The sequence below is a fragment of the Ambystoma mexicanum genome, chromosome 10 (assembly GCF_040938575.1).
Source record: "Ambystoma mexicanum isolate Mex_15411 chromosome 10, UKY_AmexF1_1, whole genome shotgun sequence".
NCBI lineage: Eukaryota > Metazoa > Chordata > Amphibia > Caudata > Ambystomatidae > Ambystoma > Ambystoma mexicanum.
Window position 1 is genome coordinate 1,129,756,568 of NC_090932.1, and position 23,178 is coordinate 1,129,779,745.

The following is a 23,178-nucleotide window of genomic DNA, read 5'->3' on the forward strand; positions in this document are numbered from 1 at the left end:
CGCCTCGAGACAGGGAGGGCTCAACAAGGCCAGATAGACGATGGTCCCACTATGGCAGCCCTGCATCACATAGCGTAGGGGAGGCGGATAGATCCCAAGAAGCCCTGTACATGGCAAACTCTGTATCAAATCACCTGCCCATGCATCCATTCATCATTCCCTCATCCCGGGATCAAAACGCCTGAATAATTACTCACATAACATTAGAAACATCCATTGAGTCTGTGCGTTATGCAGCCTGCTAAATCCACAGTGCCCCAGCCCGTAATTCCAGTGTTGTGAAGTAACATGTATTTGGGAACGGACGGCCTCATCGCCCACGTAGCTATTGCGCATCCCAAACTATTCATATCAATCATTGCTCCCTCGCCATGGGCCCTGTCTCAAGGACATAGAACAATAGAACGTTATATTTGCAGTCAGACCTGTGGGCATCTCCTCGCCGCTAGCTGGAAACCGAAAGCGCCGCCCTTCGAATTCCTCATTTGCAACATCACGTCGAAAAGGCATCTGTGGCCGTTTGAAATCACTAATTATTCCATCGAGTGCGGCTGTGTGTGAAAATGGCAACTGCCTTCACCCACAAATGGGACGCCCCGCCCGTCGTTGCAACTCGGTACAGTGATGCATGAGGGCCCACCGTTACTCGAGTACTACGTTCCACTGACCCTTCACAAGTCTGTTCGCGACTGCACAGATAGTATGGGAAACAATGGGACCACAGCAGAATGAACATATCAACCAATCTTACACGGCCATCGGGTACAAATACATGATTGCAATAGCAAGATACAATTCCCCGATTTGCAGCGTTGTGCGCGGGACGTGCTCGGCCAAAGGGGAGAGCAGTTTGCACAGGTGGAATCAATCACCACAGGTGGAGGCCATACAGCCTGAAAACACATAAATTGCACAGCCAGTCTCCTCCCACAACCACACCGAAATGCTACCGGCAGGACTCGCGATGTTGGCCCTGGGGGACCTGATAGCACTGCAAGTGCTCCGACTCCAAGAAGAAGACGAACACCAACTACAACCAGCCGCACGGAGGAGACGCAGGAGGAGGAGGAGGCCAAGGCAGGGCCAGCAAGGCCCACCAGCACAGCCACTACCACCACGCAGGCAGCCCACAATCCCACGCCTCCGAGCACATCCGTTCAACCTCACTGATGAGCAGATCCACACCCTCTACCGTCTGGACCGGGACACCATAGCCGCCATTGTGGACATGACACAGGCTGACCTTGTCAGCATGATAGATAGCCCAACCGCCATCCCACCCCTACTGAAGGTGGTGTCTGTACTCCACTTCCTGGCCACAGGCACCTATCAGCACACAGTCGGACAGTTGCATGGCATTTCTCAGCCACTGTTCTCACGGACACTATTGCAAGTGCTCGATGCCCTCCTGAAGCACGCAGACGACTACATCTCTCTACCACGCTCGGAGCAGGAAATAACCAACACAAAAGTGGGATTCCATGCACTTGCCGGCATACCGGGTTGCATTGGTGCCATCGACTGCACCCATGTTGAATTGGTCGTCCCACATGCCATGGAGGCCCAGTACCGCAACCGAAAACAATTTCATTCCCTGAATGTACAAATGGTGTGTGACTCCAACAGGATCATTACACATTGTTGTGCCCGATTCCCTGGATCAACCCATGATTCTATGGTCTTGAGGAACTCTACAATACCACGCTACATGGAGCGACACGCAGGGAACAGATCCTGGCTACTCGGTGAGTCTCATTTCAAGCATGATAATGTGGGGTATGTGAATTGGCAATGACCTGGCAGGAAGGGGGGGGGGTGTGCGTACGTATCAATGGCATTCCACATCATACGTTTCTCGTCCACATACAGGTGATGCTGGATATCCACTGAAGAGATGGCTCCTCACACCAGTCCGGAACCCACGGGACCAGCATGAGGAGGACTACAACCATGCCCACTCACGTACCCGTGTAGTCATAGAACAGGCATTCGGCCTACTGAAGGGCCGTTTCCGCTGCCTCAGCAGGTCTGGCGGGGCACTCCTGTACCGCCATGAGAAGGTTGCAAAGATGGTCATGGCATGTGTCATGCTCCACAACATGTGCGTACGTAGAAATGTGCCCATGCCCCCTGACGCAGAACTGCAAGCACCTGATGATGGTCATGATGAGGGTGGGGATGTGGCAGCACCTCATGGAGTCTGCGAGGCACCGGAGGCCCGTGACATTCGTCAGCATCTCATTGATGTGTGCTTCTAGCACTCACGCCTGGTGGCTGATACATGGACACGGGACTCGTGGCACTGCGTGTGTCTGGGACATGCACAATATGGACTGTACGCGTATGATGGCCTAGTACACAAAGATCAATGTCCACACTTCTCATTGGTTGATCGTGCACTTTTTATGGCATATGTGATATAATGTTGAACACCCTATCGACCCGCCACCCAAGTGAGCCCAACACACCCCCTCCACCCTCCTACCTCCCCCCCGAACACCAGTGTCCAAAGATGCTCATTGTCAGTGGGCTGTCGCTATTGCATGCCCCCTCTGCGGGTATCAGGGGCACCCCTGCCTGTGGAGCGCAGGTTCCTTCCAGATCTACGTTGGGGGCTGCCCTGGACGGAACTTGCAACGGATGATGTGTCTGCCTGCTCACGTCCATGCATGTCCCTAAGGGTTTGCGAGAGCTCAGTGAGCACACGGCGCACTGCGGCAAGTTCGGCACATACGTCTTTGGACGTCGCATGCAGTTCCCCCCTCAGGCTCTCGGTGCTTCTCTCAATTTGTGCCCTTAGCGTCTCTGTACCTCTCTCCATTTCTGCCCTAAGTGTCTCAGTTGATGTTTCTATGTCTGCCTTAGTGCCCCCACATTCATCGGCATGGTCCTTGAGGAGTGTGGCCAGTTGCTGCTGTTGTTCGATCAACTGGTCGAGGGACTGTTGCCTCTGCTGGGCCATGGCCATTTGCGGGGGTGTCACAGAGGGGCTGTTGTCCTCATGTTGCCTTGCCACAGGGCTTGTGGGGGATGGCCAGTCGTCGTCTTGTGGGTGCCCCTGCGTGGTATCCTCATGTTGTACGGGATGGGACAGACAGGGGGATTGGGACAGGTCATGGATGGATCTGACTTCGGCATCCCCGTTTTCTGTGTCCGAGCATGCTGCCATCAATGGGGTGTCACCTATGGTGCTGCTGCCACCAGAGGCAGTGCCTTCTGTGGCATCCATTGGGGGGACCTGTGGTGGTGGTGTTGTGGGCATGCTGGCTGCTGGGGTGCCTGTTGATGTTCCCTCCTCTGTGCTGCCACCTGATTTGTGCTGCTGCCGTGTCTTGATGCGTGCAGCTGAGGTGGAGGGTCTCTGGCCGTTGGTCTTGGCCCTCTTTGCAGGTGTGCTGGTAGGGGTGTCCTGTAGCTCGTCGTTTGGATCGGACCCTGTGGTGGAGTAAAGGAGGGCGAGGGTTATTGATGGGTCTGTGGGAATTGGAATGGCATTGTATCACATGCTTTGGGGTGGTACCTGAGGGTGATTTGGGTCGGGGCCTTGGAGGTGCTTTGATTTGTGTGTGGAGTGAGGGTGCAGTTGTTTGGCAGCCTGCAGTTAGGGTGTGCCTGCTGCACGTGTAGTGCGTGTTTTAGGGGTTTTTAATTATTTATGTATTTATTGTGGGTTTTAACGTGCGCTATCAGGCAGATGTGTGTGGACGTTCTCCTGGACATGTGTTTCTGTTGCACTATGTGGACGCATGGTACTTCACATGGATGGACTGTGTGGATTTGGCATTGTTTTATCTGGCCCACCTACCTGAATCTTCGGATGTCTGCACTCCTTTCTCCATCCCTCCGACTCCCTCTATGCTCTCCATTCCGATGGTGGAGGCACAGATTTCTTCCCAGGGGGTCAACTTGATGGGTGATTCAGGACCTCCCCCGGTGGCTGTGGCAATGTTGCGGTTGGCAGAGAGTATGCTGCGGACGCGTATCCGCAGGTCGTCCCATCGCTTGCGGCATTGCTGTGGGGTGCGGGGTGCGGTCCCCACCGCACTTACCCGCTGTGCCACCAGAGCCCATATGGCCTTCTTGTTTGCAAGTGCCGTCCTGGTCATTTGCGTGCAGAAGACGACGGCAGCATTCTCCTGGAGGGTCTCTGTTAGCACGGTGAGTTCCTCACGGGAGAAGTGGACCTGCCGCTTGCGGTCGCACGCTTTCTTCGCTACTTTTCCCATTTTTCTTGGTTTCGCTAGGGTGGTTGACGGGTTGGGGTGTGTTTCAGGGTAGTGATTTTAGTGGTTGTGTGGTTTTAGTGTTTTTATAGGTGTACGCCGGGATGTTTCCCGTTCCGGGCCCGTGTTTTAACTTCCGTTTCCGTATATTTCCGGTCACCGTACTTTCCGGTAGGCGCACACTGCGGTGACCGCTAAGAGGGGTGGCGGTATTGCACCTAGGGCGCCGTACGGCGGCGGTGTGGGCCGTTTTGGGGTCATTTCCGCCATCGCGGACTTTGCACTTCCGCCGTGGCGTGGTGCTCGTGCCCGATGGGTCGGAATGGGCCGCACTTTGCTCCTTCGTGCAATGGCGGAAACGCTATTTACGCTGTGGCGCTCCGGTCAGTCGCTTTCCGCCAGGGTCGTAATGAGGGCCAATGAAATGAATATTGTTCTATATGTGGATTTCTTTTTGTTTGATCAAAGCTTACTCACAGCTGAAATACTAACACTTATGCGAGCAGGTCAATCACAAAGCAGCATTAATTTATTTTTCTGCACAGGTGTGAGCTCTTCCTCAAAGCCCAGCCCAAGGGCAGTGAACAGCTGGGTATATAAGACCCACAAAGCGAGGTAGCAGTGAGGGTGCTTGGAGAAGAACTTGGTCAGAGTTTGGATCAATTTGGTGATAGAGGAAGAAGTGGGAGGAGGAGGTTGGCGAGAGAGAGGAGACGGAGAGAGAGGGGAAAGAGCAGAAGACTTAAGAAAAGAGAGGGAGAATAAACATCAGAAGGCAGCGGGAGGGAGAGAACAGGAGATGGCAGAAATAGAGCATCAGGAGGTGGCCAGAGGTGAATACCGGCAGGTGGGAGGAGAAGAATATCGTGAGGAGAAGAATACTGGTAGGTAGCAGGATAGAAATAGCAATATTAGGTTTGTAAGCCAGAGGAAGCATCCAGCACACGTGAGCTGCTAGATAGCGAGAGCTGGAAGGAATGAGAGGGCACACAGTACCCAGGAAGGACCGGGGGATACGGTTGATATGCCAATCGGAAGTAATTGAATCCACAGTGGGAGGCAGAACAAGCACATGGTGCAGAATCAAGGAGGGCTTGGACCAGGAAAGGAATACAGAGGAGGGACAGAGGATAGAAATCGGGCCCATGCAATGTGGCAGTGATAATGCCATCTTAAACTGCGAGAAGTTTGAACAGAAAAACCCAATTTGCTCCCTCCACAACTAGAAGAAATGCTTCATCTGTTTTTGCGACTGGTGGTTCAAACATTGCGACATCTACAGAGTAGGCAGGAAGGATCCGAAGTGGTCGTGCCCTGGCATCACCAGGAGACAAGCTGGAGGATTTTTCTTGAAAAAGAACCGAAGAGACTATGGTCCTGATTTACAGAGTTTTCTACACGCTGAAAAGTGACTTTGCGCGATAATCAGTGCACACAAGTCCTTCCATTGATTCATGGAACCGACTTTGCGTGCATTTACGGCACCTTGTTGGAACTTTGCGCTGGTCTGTCACGTCTTTGTATGCAGTTGGGCGCTCTGCATGAGACTGCACACAAATTGTGGGACGGGCCTACGCAACACATCAGTAAATATTTGAAAAACAGTGTTTGAAATCTTATTTTTCAACCTGGTACCTTGAACGACTGTAACTTTCACAGTATTGAGCTAAATCTGCAAGCGAATAATAGTAATATTACCTACAAAATACGAAGTAATGAATTTAGCTTCCTAATAGGGAGCAAGGAGCAGCACTGGGCCTTATAGGGTGGTTTCCACTCTGTTTTTTTTCCACGGGCCTACGCATCCAAATAAATAAGGGGCGGACCATGCATATCCCATTCCCTACGCATAATGAGGAAGTATAAGGAATTACGTGGGCGTGTCAAGGGACAGCTACCCAAAGGAATCGCACACCCTGCAATGCGCAAACACAAGCGTATTCGTGGATCTGATCGCACAACATCACGTCAGGTGAGGAAGCATGCAAAGCTCGCGATTCTACCGCCACATGAGAAGGACCCACAAAGTCCCAATTGTATAGGAACCAACGCGCAAAGGTAAGGTACAGTCAGGAACGGCACTGTGAGCACGGACGGAGAACCACTGGAGGAAACACACTACGCGGCCATTAACCGGCACCCGCAGCAATCTAGCAGCTATTTGTTAGCAAAGGAACGCCACAGGACATTTATCCTGAGTCTGGCCCATGAAACATGGATAAAGCGTTAACACTCTAAACACGATGGAAAAGGGCATTATGTTTTCTTCCACTGCGCAACCATGTTTGCATACGGAATGAATAACCAACGTTGTTCTGTGTAACCCCAAACTATAGCCACACGGAATCAAAGACGACCAACTTGGATGATCTTTTTTGTATTCCCTTGTGAATTTCCATTTTTGATATATGGAGTCGCCCTCTTGCTGTTGAGTCTCAAACAATTCTTGGACCATTCACAGGACGAGAAGAGTTTGGACCATCAATTCACATGAATATGTGCTTAAAGCTATTGTATTTGTCATTGTTTTTTTTAACTCCTGTTGATTGACTCTGCAATAATCTGATTGTAGTTGTTATTAGGTGATTTGTACCCTCACCATTATCACTAGTGGGTTATTTTTGGTTTTGGTAGATGGCAGACTACCCCTGAAGAATTTCTGTTTACTCTGTTTACACACACGTTCAGAAAGAAACATGTTGGGAAAGTGATGAATGAATGAATGAGTATGTCTGAATTTGAATTAGAACAAATGTAGTGAGTGATTAGGTTGATTTTGGTGACATTTGCACAACACTACCCCGGAGTGATCTCAATCTTTATTCACTCCTGGTTTCCACATTTTACTTTTATTGTTTGGTATCTGTGGTGATTATTCTATATTTTTTCTGTTTATTCTGCTGTTTTACCTCCAATTGTGAAGAGGTACATGTCATTTGCATTTGCACTTTATACCAGTTGTCTGGTTACTGAAGCTTTTAATGTTCGACTATGAACAAACTCAAAGTTTTTTAATGATGTTGAAAACTAATAAATGATATATATTTTTTGTAAACTCGCTTGGAATCTAATCAGTAACTGGTGATTAATGCTGCAAGCATTGGGACACCAATTGAAAAGGGATCAAACCAAGCCCCTTGGCACTGTTTTGTTCTAGGCTTCGCCTACAAAGTTTAGAGGATGTGCCATAAAGAGGGCACATAATCCTCTTACCTCCCCATAGGTGTTTGTAGGAATTTAGGGGTGCCAGCATGCAGTTGAGGTGCCGATTGAAGTTAGGGGTGCTCGTATGCAGATTAGAGGGGTGCAGCCATCATTTACAGGGGTTTTCACACAGATTTACCGGGGGCAGACTTGAGTTATGTGACTTGGTTTGGATTTCATTGGGGTGTAGTTAGGAGTTATGGGGGACCGTTCGCATTGTCACTGTGGTGCTGCCTTGATTGTGGGGGGACAGCCCGCGGTATTGATTGGGTGCATGATGGCGGGGATGCAGACTGTGCAAATGTTGTTGTATGTGGCTGGATCTGCTTTGTGTGGCAACGTGTCGCTACTTGCACCTAGGGTTACCTTGCAGTTGGAAGTCCATAAATATGCGAGACACACATAACATGCTTTGCGGGGTCTATGCACTTTTTCTATGTAACAGGCCCTATGTGTGTTGGGGAAGAACCCAAAATTTTGTGACCTGGAAGTGGTGGAACTATTGACAAGACCTTCCTGACACTTTTCTTTGAGTTTTGACCCGAGAGGGAGTTGTTTTGTGTTTGAGGAAGGACAAAGGGGACAATATGATGGTCTCAGCAGAAGGGAATTTAGGTTGGATTTCTGTGCAAGTGAAACAATTATTTTGTTTATGTACAGTAATTGGTAAAGAGTGAGAATAAACCTTATTTAATTCTTATCCACGGTGTGGTCCAGTGTGTTGATCAATGTCTATGGTATGTCAGCTTCGATGCATCCCCAATTCGGAATGGTAATCCAATTTCTATGGAGGAAAAGGGATTGTTGGCTAGGAGTACAAGAGGCACTATCGAGAGCAATTTTTACTTACTGTATATATTCAGTTTTAGCACATGTCATCATGTCACCTGTGAAGACATCATGAAGTAAGACACAGACAACAGATTCAACTTTCTAATCAAAAGCTTAATTCTACTAAAATATCAGGATGAAGTAAAGCCTAGCTTGCCCTATACTAAGGTGGGAATTTCCCTACCTAAAGAAAACTAAGGATAGTCTGTGTTGGTAAGTTCAAATCAAAAGTCTGTCTGTATTTAAAACCTATACTTGCCCTTACAACTAACTGTATACAATGTGTAGGGATGTCTGCAGAACAAGAAATGGTGGATGCTGCTCTGGGTAAGGGTGGGGGGGAGAGGTTGGTTTGGTCACAGTTAGTATAAGTACAAATGCCAATACAAATATATGTTTTAAAACAAATAAAGTTCTAAGCATCTTTTAGCTCTTGGCTTATACTGAGCTCCCCTTCCCCAAGTTCAGAACAGTTCCAAAAAGGCCTCAGGGCTTCCTTCCCCAAGAGTAGTCTGGAGGTTTCTCTAGAGTTCAACCCAGTTCACAAAGTCTCTGGCTTCCCTTCCCTAAAAGTACAAGTCTTTGAGTTTGCAAAAAAAAGAAGATGCCAATTCAGATCTTCTGGCTTTCAAAAACAATAGCAATTCTGGCCTTTCTTGGTCATTCATCCTTCTCTCTTGTTAAAGTCTTGGGGTTCCCTTCAGTGTTTAATTCTTCCAAAACCATTATCAGTTCAAATCTTCCAGCTTTCAAAACCATGCCAATTCAAATCTTTGATAATCCAATTCCAAGTCTTCTTGGTCATTCAAGCTTTTTAGTAGTTCAGAGATTTCTCTGTTTCTTCATTTATAACTCACTTCAACCACGGTTGAAAAAGCCCAAGTTCCTTTACATTGGCTTTCTCTGGCTCTTTCCAAGTAGGGGTCACTCGGTCTCGGTGCAGTTGTCAGATCACACGGTCCATCCTTTACAGGTCATGCAACTGATACCCCTTTTCTCTTTTTTTTCTGGTTTGTGCCAACATAGGTTTTCTCTCTTAACCTGTAGTTCCTTGGCTGCATATATATTTGGCCACTACTTAGTTTCTTGTTTCATATCCTCCTTTGCAGTGTTTTGACTCTGCCACCACCTGTGGCTCACACATCTTGTTCTGTTATTTCCCATTAGTACCACCTTGTTTTGTTTCATTCATAAGTGCTATCCCTTGCTTTTGTTCTATACGGTGTTCAAATATTCTCTCAATGTCTCTGTCACTTCGTTATTCAATGTTATACTTTCCAAAGTACTTATAATAGCTTGCAGCTTGTTCGGTATTCAAATATACTTGCTTTGGCCTTCTATAGTATTTATAACAGTTCTCAGCTTGTTCGGCATTCATACACGCTTGTTTCCAGTCCCCGGAGAGCCCCGGTACGAGTGTTCCCTTCTTTGCACTCACCAGTGGTATGCAGCAGCTCCTTCGGGCTTCTCTGCTTCGCTTCCCGGCTTCGATTTGCTCCACCTTCCTTTCGCAGGAGCAACAGCGAGCAGCACTTGCCATCCTGGAACTCTGCAGTGCTCCGTTCTTCCCCAGCGGAAGCTACTGAGAGCACCTTCCGCTCTCTTGGAGACCTGCAGCGATCGGGAGGCTTTGGTGCCCCACAGCTCCTGCCGTGGGCACTGGGCAGGGAGGATAGCAGGATCTTTGACTCTCTCATGGCCAGGCTTGGCCCCAGCGTCTCACTCGCTCCTGCTCAATACGGCATCTCTCCAGCCGTATTCCAGGCCCGCTTTGCTTTTCCAAGCTGCGTCCTTCTCTCCTGGCTGTCTCTCCCTCTGTGCTGGGCGGTCACCATTCTTATACACCTGGGACTTGTTAAATGACTGCAGATGTGAGTTCTTAACTTTAATTGCCTGACCATGGTGAAACCTATTAACTGAGCATGCCAGTTAACTCCTCCAAAGCCCTCTTCTCGTCTCAGTACCAAAGTGGTGTTTAGGAAGCTTTGAATGAATGTAATTGTGTATAACTCCCAGTTGTTTCTGTGGAACATTTCGGGTGAAAAAAGGGACAAAGACTGATAGTAGCCTACAAAGGCATGAGGAAAAAAAGGTTCACTTTGAAAAGGGGATACCATGTCTCACCAAAAGGCATCCTCTTCCCCACTGCCCAATTTCCCTCCACCCAGGTGATCCTGCCTCACATATATACGCTCCCAGGGTCGAGATCCAAAAGCAAAGGCCTTTCCCTGGCCACCTGAGAGGGGGAGAAGTGGGGACACCCTCAGGTTCCTCTCACACCATTTATGGTGACATGAAAGACTGTTTTCCTCATTGCAATTACTTCTTACCACGATTCATGAAATGCAATCGCTTTCCTCCGAAGTGTGACACAGGTTTTCATAAGTTTCAAACCAGCCTTTCAATGTTTCTATTCCATCAAAGTTCTTGCCTCACTTCCGCATGAGCTTAGGACATGTCTTCCTATTTTCTTTTTAGTCGTTCTTCTGATGCAGAGATGTTCATAGAGCTCTCTGTTCTTGTTTCGATCACATACTATCCCTTAGATCGTCGAATGGGCTCTTCATCACATATAGTGAACCTTCTGCAGTTAAGCAGACTTCAAAGTCATGTCACTTTGTTGGTGGTTTTCTGTGTAGGAATGTTATTCTGCAAGACCAGGGTAATACACAATGTTTTCTGTAAACATTGACTTTAACATCATTTCTAAATTCATAAAAGGAATCTGCAATTAGGCTAAGCCTTACCGAAAAGCATGTTTGTACATGCTTCTGATGTCTTTGTTTACTGCCTCTCCCAACCTGAAATATAATTTCTTTCAAATCCTTTCAGTAATCTAGAGGAAAGGGGGGCTGTAGTACTCTTGACCTCCTAGTAACCTTTTTATTTAGATGTTTCATTTACCATCCTTGATCTTTTTCTTCAACTCTTTGGATTTTGTTATGGTTGGAGAGCAAAGGGCTAGAGTTTGGGAAAACCAAAGCATTTTTGGAGGGTGGGACTTGAACAGGGCCCATGGGATCCTATGTTTTTTATTTAAAGGACAGATGCTTATACTTTTGAACTGTGGCCAGGCCCTTAGTGAGTCAGAGAGACTATCAGTCTAGACGAAGGTAGATTAAGTATGAAAGAGATGCTCAAGGGCCACTATGAGACATATGTACTTTTTGATTAGTGTATTCTTGAAAGATATGGAATGGTATTCTACTTTACTAAAATATCTGTGTATTTATCAGAATGTAATGAATGTTACCAAGAAGGTTTCTATTTGTATCTCCATTTCTAGGAGCTGTACCACTCAATACGAAATGAGAAACTGGAGTGGGCAGTGTAAGTAACTATTTCCTAATTTGAGGTTTCATGCAGGAGCTTGTCGCTTAGTAGTGACAGATAGCCAGTAAGAACTGTAATGATTGCGATCGGATCTCAGGATTGACTTCGATCTCAATGGATGAAAGTCTAGAACAAGGAGCAATCAGTGAATGAGATGTGTGATTTTCATGTGGATGGCTCTATAATTTCTGAATTTTCCATGTGAGTTGTGGGCTCTTTTTGGCCATTTGTTGTAACTGTAACCATTAAATATCCATCCATCTGAGGCTGCAGTAAACACTCTGGCTGTATGCATTAGATGTAGCTTCAATTACTGAATGTCCTTAGAAAACTTCAATGACAGTGGAGTGTTGTGCCAGTTTCCACTGTTTGAAACTGGGACACTGAAGGTGTTAAGAAAAGTGCAAACAGAGCTGTGGAATTAGTGATTTGTTCCCTGGAATCAGTGAATGCCCTGTGAAAGCTGCGAGGACAGTTTTGCCTTTAGATTAGTCACTTTTACATGTAAAAGAAGTTCATTACTAGTATGATCTTATAGACCCATTGTTTATTTGCCAACAGGGATGAGGAGGAGGTCAGAAATGCCCTTGCCCCGAAGCTGGAGCCCACCTACTCCTTTAACAGAAAGAAAAGCAATCCTTTCCAGGACTTACAGTTGCCGGACTCGCGTGCTGAGACGTACAAGCAAGGCATCCTTTCCCGCAAGATGCATGCGGACATTGACGGCAAGAGGAGTAAGAGCACTCTGTTTATTTCTTTGTAAAGTGCATGGTGCAAAGTTAATCATGTATTGGCGTGTGAGCAACCTGCTGGAGAAGAGCAGTGTTAGGACTTATATCTTTGGAGGTGGCTAGTGCATATGGGGTGTGTGCATGTCCCCCCTAAGATCACACATACATACGTCACTGGTATTCTCAGTTGGCTGTATTCTGATATAAATCCTAAACGTAAAGAAGCAGACCACATTAGAATCAAGCAATTGCATACAAATATACAAAAATAAAATTAAAAGAACAATTAATACTGCTAAAACATAGTAAGTGCTACAAGTAAAGCTCTAAAAAAAACTGAAGAAGCTATGTTCTGGACGTCTATATTTGCATACTTAGCATTTCTTTGCAAGTTGTGTTAGGCAGAATTGCATGCAGTATCCTCTGGGACCACCATATACAATTAAGACTACAGGTGTAAGCAAAACCAACCTTTGCTATAAGCCTGTACTACACAGTTTGTGGTAGTGAGCTGAGCAGCCAGGCTTATCTGAAGAGGGAATGTGAGCAGTACAAGAGATTACACAGGGGTCTTACAATCACAGTGGTTCAAGTAGACACGTACACTCCAGGTTTCTTGTTAAAACACTTATTAATTTATTACACAGTCATTTAGAAAACATTTACTAGAATGAGGCAACTTAAAATCATACACAAATGCACTTCAATTCCAAAACAATACGTTACTGAGTAAATTAGGCTCCCCTGAAATAGGAGCAAAATGGCATTTCAGGCACTTTAAATAGGAGGGCAAAGGCACAAGTTAATAGAATAGATCACAAATACCTTCTTAGGCCATGAAAATAGTTTCAGTTCACTAGAGGACTCGATTCAGTTCAATAGGCCTAGGCCAAAGTCAATGGACTAGTGCCTTGGATAGGAAAGAGCAGTTCTTGTAGTAAACGGGGGAAGTCTTTGCCAAAGTTCTCAGGAGTAGTTTGTACGAAAAAGAATCATATGTTGAGTCACAAGCTGATTAGGCCTGCAAGTTGGGAAAGTTCCACTAACTTTCACCACAAGAGGTTAAGTTCTCTCAATCGGGTTGGCACAGTACCTTAATATGAAGAAAAGACTCGGTCTCCCTTTGCAAGCTCCCTGGTTATGTTAAAGCGGCACAAACCACATTCCGAAGTGCGGCAGGGGTACTTTCTAGCCCTTTTTCTTCTAGTAAAATTGCTGTTACTTGCACAAAATGTCCAATGCGAGCTGGTAGCAGCAGATATTTCTCTACCCTGGTTTTTGTTTTTCAGGCATACACTTTTGTATCTTACCGCATAATGCCACTTTGAGTACCATGGTTTTTTGCCCTGTCTTTTGGCCTTTCTGTCCTCTCCCTTTCCTGGGCAACAAAGCTTAGACTTTTTGGGGTTGAGCGGCAGTATGAGAATCTGACCAGATGTGGAGGTTATGACTGTCTGCTCCCAATCCATTCTCTGACCAGGGGTATTTCTGTTGCTTGGCAGATGAGGGGGGTGAAGGGGGTGGACAAGAGGTTATTCATGATTGGACTGCCATTGGCAGTTTGAAAGGTGTAGATCCTTTCTGGTGGCGCGATGGGGCAACCCTGGCTCAATTTACATTAAAAGGAAGGCTCTAGCAACTGTTCTTGAGCTTGTAGCCAACACCACTACGAAGAGATACAGCCCACTGACTACAGTTGAAGACATTCAGCATTGCCTCCAACCAAGTCCTGGAGAAGCCCCTAATTTATGGAGCAATCTCCTGAAGACTCCCACCAGTGCTTCGACCATTGGGCTGATCGGACCAATCATTCCGGACCATCCTGGAGGCTGACCAACTCTGTCCACCCCTCTGTTGTGCATCAGTCACTGTTACGCATTTTGCCTTGGAACTCTGAAGTTCTTCATCTTGTGGCCTAAGAACAGTCCTCTGCAGCTGCTGCTCTCCATCTCGAAAAAAGCGCCAGTTGCTTTGTCTTTGCCACGTGAGTCACCTGCCACTGTTTCCCACTTCCATCGTGTCCTGCAGGTCATGGGACTTGTGGTTGTCTGCATCTTGTGGTGCCTGGGTTGTCCAGATGCTCTGCATCAGGAACAGTCTTGTTGGTGTTTGGAACTGCTCCCTACCTGACCCAATCCTGACACTGAAAACAACCCCTGTACCAGCGATACCTGTTCTACCTGCAATGGAGCCACCGATAGGAGTAAGTGGTGTGACGATTCACAGGCTCTCGTCACTTCCCCCCAGAAGAGAGCCCTTCCCTATGGGGCTAGGAAGGTGAGGCCGGTACCTAATAATCCCCCTAGGGGTGGTAAAAAGCAGGAGGCCCTTATAGGGAGAGACTCGCCTTATGGGGATAAAGACTCCCTTTGCGTGAAATACCTCACTAAACCACTAAACCCTTGTTCCTAGAAGCTATGGCCCTGCTGACTCCCACTCCCTCCAAACCTGAAACTACTACTGTGGGTTATTGTGAAGTCTCTACTTTTGCATCTGTAATACCAGGTAGGACTCTGACGAAGAGGAACCAAAGAAATGTGCTGAATAACAGTAGAAAGGATTACCCAGGAGCTGTGATGAGGTGGCCGCTAGGAGACATGATGATAACTTCAAAGGCTTTGACAATAAACAGTGACACTACACTGGGGACAGCCCAGCAATATAAGGTAAAGACCGAGGAAGGACTAAGGATGTTCGGGAGAAGCAGCGAAGGAAGCTGGTGTACATCCTGCAGGGCTTGAGAAATTCAAACCTGCGCTGCCCGAAGCAACAAGATACTGTCGGACTCTGAATAAGAGGCTGAAAGGAATTATGTGAGCTGGAGGGAACCTGACTCACTGCGGAAGCAGAAAGAATCCAGCGGTGGCATGGCCTCTCCGAGGTGGAATATGTGGTCCATAAAACACACAGACACCGCCTCAGCATCTGCTGCGCTTAGCCACACAGACCAGAGCAAAGGTAAGCAAGGAGATTTGCTGTTCGCGCACAGAACCAACATCGACCTGGGACTCCGGGAAGAACCAGTAGCACTCCCCAGTGAAGATGGAAGAAATGGGAGTTGTGGAACAAAGAGTCAAGTATTCCTTGAGAGTGATCTCCCTCGTCACAGTAGTGATACACAGAGATTCAAGAGTCCAGTATTCCTCAGGAGTGATCTCCCTCGTCACAGTAGTAATACCAAGAGTCAATTATTTCCTGGGAGTGATCTCTCTCATCACAGTAGTAATACCCGGAGAACCAAGAATCAAGTATTCCTCAGGAGTTAACTCCCTCGTCACAGTGGGAAACTGTCATTTTGGTATTTTTCACATATGCCCAAAGAACTGTTGGGAGTAATCTCCCTAATAGTCAAGATAGATGCAGTCCTGATAAAGTATCAGCAGTAAGAAGAGGAGTTGATAATGCCCTAATGCCATTGTTCACAAATCCTTGGGAAGAAGTAAGGAGACTTCTGAAGATGTGTTCAAATTATTATCTAGGGATGGTCTCCAAAACTCTTTCAGATAGACTGGGGGAAGGGAGTCATTCTCCTGGTCTAAGGGTATTTGGTAAAAATAAAAAGTCCTGATAAAGTTCCAGGAATAAGAAGAATTGATAAAATGTTAATCCTTGGGAGGAGGTGAAGAGACTTCTAAAAACTTGTACAAAGAACTATCAAAGGACAGTTGTCTCCAAAACGTTTCCAGCTAGACCAGGGGAAGAGTCATTCTCCTGATCTAAGTATATTTGGTAAATCAGACCCTATTGCAAGAGACTGCTGTTAAGTCAGTCCAAGACTGGATTGTTTTACCAGGAGAAGGGACCCATTCTCCTGGTGGCTTAGATAGGATGTTCATTGAACCCTTTGTTTCTTAGTGTGTTAGTGGTAGGGATAGAGTAGTTGGTTTGGACAGAGGACAGTATATTGGTTTTTGAATGCCATCCTGTCGAGCAGCCAAGTTATTCTAGGTTGATGTAGGTAAAGCCCCTCTAGAAATAGGGAGAGAAGTTCTTTTCTTTATTTGAGTAAAGTTTATAGCCAAACTAATACCACCTCGTCATCCTCCTTACTCCATCTCACCACAGTGGGCCCGGTGAATATAGGAGCCCTAAGGTTGGTTTCTAGTGGTATTATTTATAAGGGGGGTGCTCCTGCATAGCTATTGCCACACCCCACAATAGGGTTGTACAGTTGCAAAGTCCTGACCCTACCTCTCCGTTGCCTGGTCATGATCGATCCGGTTCTTGCCAAGGATCCTCCAACTTGGGATTCCCCTAGAGTGGCGGGAATGAGAGAGGACCTCTAATCTTTGATCCTTGGCTTTGTTCTTTTATCACTAGATTATTGTCTTTGCCAAAATTGTGTTCCCTACTTCCACAGACTCCGGACTCCCTACAAAGTTTTTTCTTGGGACTTGTCACTCTTAAGGGCACAAAGCCTTCTCCCCTTAGCAGGGAAGGACTTTGTAATGGTTTGTGTCCTTATTTTAAAAGGCAGGGCTTCCAATGCTTTCTCAATATTTACTTTGCATTTCAACTGCTTTTGAAGTTCCTGTTTTGGCAATATTGATCCTCTAAACCAAAATATGTTCCTCTGAATGACTGAAAGAGAAGAGATCCATGCGTGATTATAGTGAACAAAGACCTCAACTCAGCAGTAGTCATTGGATCCTAATAGGGCTTTGCGTTCTTTCTATCAAAATGGGTCTGAAGCCTTGGTTATAGGCAAGCTAGCTCCAGAGTTTTAGTTTCACATTTTCCCAATATCGGTGCTTCAATTCCTTGAAGACTTTGCTTTGGATAGAGTTTGGGTCCTCCCATGAAGACTGCATCTGTAGCTTCTGAAGCTACTTCCTAATATGAGACCCCCATGACTGCACCCTGAACGTCTCAACTGTCTTATCTACTTCAAGTACACCTTTTACACAGGTTTCAAACTTGACACAAAAGGTCAAACATAATAATGAGGGCATTAGAGCAGCCACATGGTGAATTCACTCGGCATCCATTTACACTCTTTTCAAAATAGGTGAGATGCTCCATGGCAACTGAAGAAGGTCCTTAAGAAAAGTATTTTCTTTGACCAACCGGGCACACACGCACCGCTTCTTGGCTTATTGCAGCAGATAACTGGGTGGAGCCTTATCCCCTGTGAAATGTGAATACTAAGTAACCCTCCTGATACTTGTGACAACAAAAGAGGGCCTTTGACTACCTATTCCACCATTAGATGTAAAACGGATCCTGAGGCAGTCAGACTGGGAGGCTTGCTCCAGACATTCCCTCTCAATCAAAATCTTATGTCTCCGTAACACATATTGGAGACGGCACACTTGAAAACTCCTTACCACTTCTATAAGAAATTCAGAAAATGACTAGTGTTGGAAGGTATGTGGTAAATATGTTGTTCATAAAACGAAGTCTTGCAAACAGAGGTTATTTGAAGTTTCCTCTCTCCCAGTGTTACAGGTACTGCACAAAGCAGACTTTAAGAAGGGGGTAGAGGGGAATATCTTCAGCTAGTTCCAAGATCACCTGAATACAAGACGAAACCTACAGTTCTTGATCACTCATCCTGAAGAATGTAGTAATTTGTTTTACATGCTGGAACCGGTTGACTTTGCTCATTGATGAGTGTTGTAACATTTTTCAGACACCTGTTTGGAGGATTGATGCTTTTTTTAGTTACCAGCTTCATCCTGATGAATATTAAGCACTAAAATTAAGAATAAGGTTATATTAGAATTAAAAGATTGTAGAACACGTTTCAATTGTTCTAGTGTTACATGGGACTGGTCCGTGTAGGCACTGATGAATCATGCCTTGAGGTTCTCTGTACATCCAATTGTGGATCTACTTTAGGAATTCTTGTCCCTCCTTTTGGGTAGGGGCTACACCAGGGTAACCTAGCTAACCTACCTCCATCTAAGAGGGAAGGCATAGACGTTCTGCGCCTAATTTCTAAGAGATAACCTCACTTACTAAAGCCTTTTCTTATTGTGCCGTTGCACATTGGTGATAACAATGGAAAGTGCTTACTTTCTGTGAGAAACCAGAAGGTGTCTTACCCGCTAGTCCCCAGGGATCTGTCATCCAGGTGGCCAGGACACAGCCATCGCTTTTGGATCCAGTTCCTGGGGATGGACCAGTGCAGGAGGATCACCTGAATGAGGAGTCTTCAGGAAGTGGAAGTGGGACACCGTATGGTGAGACGCAGTATCCCCTCCCCTGTAACACCTTTTCCCCATCCTACCAGGTAGGATACCTAGGAACTCAACTCCCGCCCCCTTTCCCGGCACAAACACTTTCAACGAACAGCTCATCATGAGCGAAAACATACTAACACCAGAGCTGCATACCTGATATGTCCCAATACAATGGTCAGGCAACATCAGGCACTTACTGATCAATACACTCATCTGACTTCCATCACGCTTCAATTGGTCGAGCCCAGCTGAGTGAGACTAATTGTATAGGAGGAAGGATCTGAGCCCGCTAAGGGGGATCCAGGGTGAACCGCGAGTCACCCCAGAAAGAATATTCTCTGAACATTGTAAAAAGGGGGATCTGAGTCTGGAAGAGGGGGATCCACAATAGCGACTGTGATATAAAAGGGATCTGAGCCCGGCTGAATTGGATCCAGGGTGAGTCACCCAAATTGAACACTTATAAGAGAAATGGAACTTTGTGTTTTGTTTTTGCACATCAGGCCCTCTGAATCAAGAGACTTTTGAGAAGTAAAGAGACTTGCACCACAGAAGGCCCTGATGCTGGTAATGGAACTGTAACCTTGTGCCGCAGAAACCAGAGTGTGTGTTTGCTCGAGTGAACCGTCTTGTCCCGTGCTGAAAACATGGGGAAGGGAGGCCAACGGCCTAAACCTCTTAACATATTATTTTGTGAACACTTCCTTCTTTTTCATGAACACTACCGCACACTATGTATATTTAGCAGTCAGGAATGGCAATCGTTTTTTTTTAGTATAGGCCCTTTTATTTTGACAAGACTCCACTAGGACTGCATTATTATTATTTGATGGTCGTAGCTTGCTCCCATCTGTAGATTTAGGATTAGAAAGGCGTTTATCACACCCTCGTTGAAGTTCAATAAACACCCTTGAACAGTGGTTACGTGTGTCTGTGCCTTCCTTACACATGGTGTCACGGGTGGGATGGGATTCAATCGATACAAATTTAATATCCATGCTGATGATTATCGTACCATGCCTTCCTTACATTTCTTGGAAGACCCACGTTGGGGTGAGTTCAGGAAATGTCTTTCCTTGAAGAAAGGTATGCTTCTGTAGGCTATTTCCACCACTTCTATTGAGCGCACACTCTCTGTGCCTCAGGAACCTCTGTTTCTGAATCATTGAACTCCTCTTGCTACCTCGTCATTCTCTTGTCCTCCAGTGCCCACCTCATAGAAGAAGGGGCAAATAAGCAGATAATGTCTTAGTGTCACACGTGTTCTTGCTCGAAAAATGCCCTCTTCTGTTATTTAGATGCTCAACGGAAGGTTTTCTCCGGTTCCTCAAGAGTCTCGAGAGAAGCTCTACAGAAAGTCTTAAGTACATTGAAGTAGTCAAGGAGAGAAGTCCTTTCTGAAAGACGGTGCATATTGGCACTTGTTCTAGGTCCAAAATGGTATATAATGGGAGGACTAAGGGGTGTGTATGGTGGGGGGCGTTGTGGGAGTCTATGGACTAGCCTTAATGGGAGCAATATTGGGGAGACCTAGAGCAGGCCCAAAATGTCAGTATTAAACAAGAAACTACTATTCCTGGTGTCCTCTTGAAAGCTCCTTCATATTTTCACCTCCACCAAGTGTGGCTAGTTTCTTGTCCCTCTACCTTACCCTTTCTACCATGGCCTTCGAACAGAAAGTTCCCCCACAGAGAAATAACTGCCCAGTGCTTCTGAGATGCGCCTTCCAACTTAAAGTTCATCCTGGTAGTCTCTGACATTTAATTTAACCAGATGGGGGCTGGCTTTGCCTCTGTCCGTTAAGCTTCACAGTATTTTACCTCTGCTCTGCACTCATGCCTAGGGACATCTAACTGCAACTGGCAGACACACAGATTGCCAGCAAGGTACTGCCAGACCCTGCACACATCCACATCATACGGACAAGAAATTCCTACCTGACAATCAGTGCTTAGACTTGTTGATTTGTAATGCTGCCACTCACTAGCACCATCACCTTTGAGCATTTCTCTACTAGATGCTAAGGTTTGAGGCGAGTCTAACACAGGTTCGGAAAAACATGCCAATTTTAGGCTTTCAGCAGCTTTTCAGAAAAATGTAAAACAAAATCCAGACATTGCCTAGATATGTATTCTCACAGTCCAAGTGGTGTGTTAATGTTACTTTTTCTACATGCATATAATGAATTACACCTGGTGGGTAACTAAATCCTATTTGTTTCAGCACCCTGGGGCAAGAGGAGTTGGAAGGATTTCTATACAGTGTTAAAGGGGTCAATGCTGTGCCTTGTGAAGGTAAAGGTTTGCCTTGCTTTAGTCAACTGTTATGATGTATTTGACCTTGTGTGACAGGGCCATTAATGTTACAGAATGTGCTATGGGTAAAATAGACTTATGTGCTGCCTTATCCTCTTCATCCCACTTTGCTACCCTTCCATATTCTGCTTTTATTTTGTTTCTCTGGAAACCACTAGCTTTCAGAGCGATAACTAGCTCAGAAAAATATCTCCTGTCCCTTTACCTTCTATTGTTTTACTGTCCCCAATTCTCCATTTCCATCTTCTGTTGCCAATTGTTTCTGTGGAAGCTTATACTCTCTCGTAGGGGTTGCAAGATGCTAACCAGTAATTCTTCAGCATTGGATCTTTCATAGATTCACATGCTGTGAACATTCCCGTCGTCAGGCTGAGAATTCTCAATGACATAGAGCAGTTTACACTCAAACTGAAACTTTCAGTCACTTTTATGCTCTATTATAGACCTTTTTGGGTTTGACTGCCCAAATCCAATAGCAACACCTCCCTTAGCTCCTTCCCCGTCAGCCATCTTCAGATTTTTTTTACAACACGTAGGGAGTCCTCAAAAATCATCTCTCCATCTTTTCTACGATAACATTATAAAATAACATCTTCTTCGCGGAAAATAGATATTTTTCAACATCGACTCGGCCGGCTTTAGCAGCGACAGCTACCGTTGACCGCTCAACTTGTGGTATTCTTCGACGATGCTTCATCTGCGTAATTGGGCCTACCTCATGGCAGAATCCGCGAGAAACCTGTTCACCGTCTGTGCCCATTATGGACTGAAGAATGTCTACATAGAGGATGATCACGACGACTGCCTCTACTGTCTTCATCCACACCATGTCATTCAGGACTGCAAAATTTGACAGTCGTTCTCCAACAAGACTCTGAGGGATCATCACTGCTGTCTCGATGCTTAGCTTGAGGACACCGGCAGGGCATCTAACTCTGCTTCAGTACAGAGTCATGCTTCGTTAGGCCGGGGTAGGTCGGCCCAGCAAACCACCTCTAGCAAGAGGTCTAGGTTGCACGAAGTCCAGCCTTCAAGAAGAAGCACAAGGATTCCTCAACCGACGAGCCTGGATCTTCTCACAAGGACTGGTCTTCGACAAAGGTCAGTGCCCATGGGGTGTCAACAGGGGATGAGCCGAAGCTCCTTCCATCGCCCCAAGGATGAAACATCTCCTAATTCCATGTCCAGATCGGGGGGCCACTCGTCATCTTCAGAGTCGAAGATAAGATCCTCGTCCTCTAAATCTGTGACAAAAATGTCATCGACGACCAAGCCTCACTCCAGAACGTCTTACCCGAGGCCTTCTACACTGTCCAAGACCATGACTGGCTCGCAACGACCGTGAAATAAACAGTCTACGGCCACAACTACCTCACTGCAATCGTCAACTAAACTGTAGACGACCATGACTAACTCATCACAACCATCAATGAAGCTGTCAACGACCATGACAACCTCGTCATCAGCTAAGCCGCCATTGACTGCGACTACCACGTCGTCATCTACCAGCCAAACGACCACGGGGATCTCGTCGATGACATCTTCATCCACGGGTGTCACACACTCGTCGATGACAACCTTGTCGACGAATAAAAAAGACCACCAGGCCATTGTAACCACGGCCATCATCACAGATTTTCAGACACCAGTACAGTGTCTGCATTGACTGCCTGTCCAAGAGCATTTTTTGCTGACCTTGTGGTTAATATAGGTATTCACTTCTTTGATGTTCAGATTACACTTAAGGGCCCAGGAATCGAAACCACAATGTACCATAAACTGACAGACCGCAAGAATCACTTCATAGGCTTAGCTTCCACCCACCATCTACAATCAAAAGCTTACCTTACAGTCAATTATTTTGCGTGAAGCGGATATCAAGCTCAGAGGCAGAACAACAATACGAACAGGTAAGAATGCTCAACAAATTCAAGGAGAGAGGCTACACGGAAGAGGAACTAAAAGTAGCAATTAACAAAGCTGCCACAAAGACACGTACTTCATTACTCTCCCCGAAGATCAAAACCAACGCAGAGGACAAACAAATGGTTTTTGTAACCAAATGTAGTACTCGGACTCCTAGAATTAAGAAATCCATTCTCAGACATGAGAGCATTTTACAGAGCGATGATAGATTGAATGATCTATTCAAAGAAAAACCTTTCTTTGCTTTTCAGAGAAGTGACAATTTTAGGGATTTACTGGTCAAAACACGCTTGAAAAACAGGAAACCTCAACTTACAGACAAAAAGGGCACGTTTTCCTGCATGTTCTGTTGCAATTGCAACAAGATCATCAAAGGTGATTCTGTGACGCACCCCAGGACAGGAGCTAAAATCAGGTTACGTAACTTTGC

At 46.1% G+C, this 23,178-nt stretch overlaps 1 protein-coding gene across 4 annotated transcripts in view; it reads left to right on the forward strand.

Annotated features, from left to right (window-relative positions):
* The window catches only part of LOC138492065 (PH and SEC7 domain-containing protein 1-like), a 1,158,039-nt gene that overhangs the window by 798,146 nt on the left and 336,715 nt on the right, over positions 1 to 23,178 (forward strand). For all 4 annotated transcript variants that reach the window (XM_069619020.1, XM_069619022.1, XM_069619019.1 and 1 more), the window contains 3 exons: positions 11,545 to 11,588; positions 12,153 to 12,325; positions 20,731 to 20,801. In XM_069619020.1, coding sequence (XP_069475121.1) covers positions 11,545 to 11,588; positions 12,153 to 12,325; positions 20,731 to 20,801 — 288 coding nt within the window. The remainder of the gene's footprint in view (positions 1 to 11,544; positions 11,589 to 12,152; positions 12,326 to 20,730; positions 20,802 to 23,178) is intronic.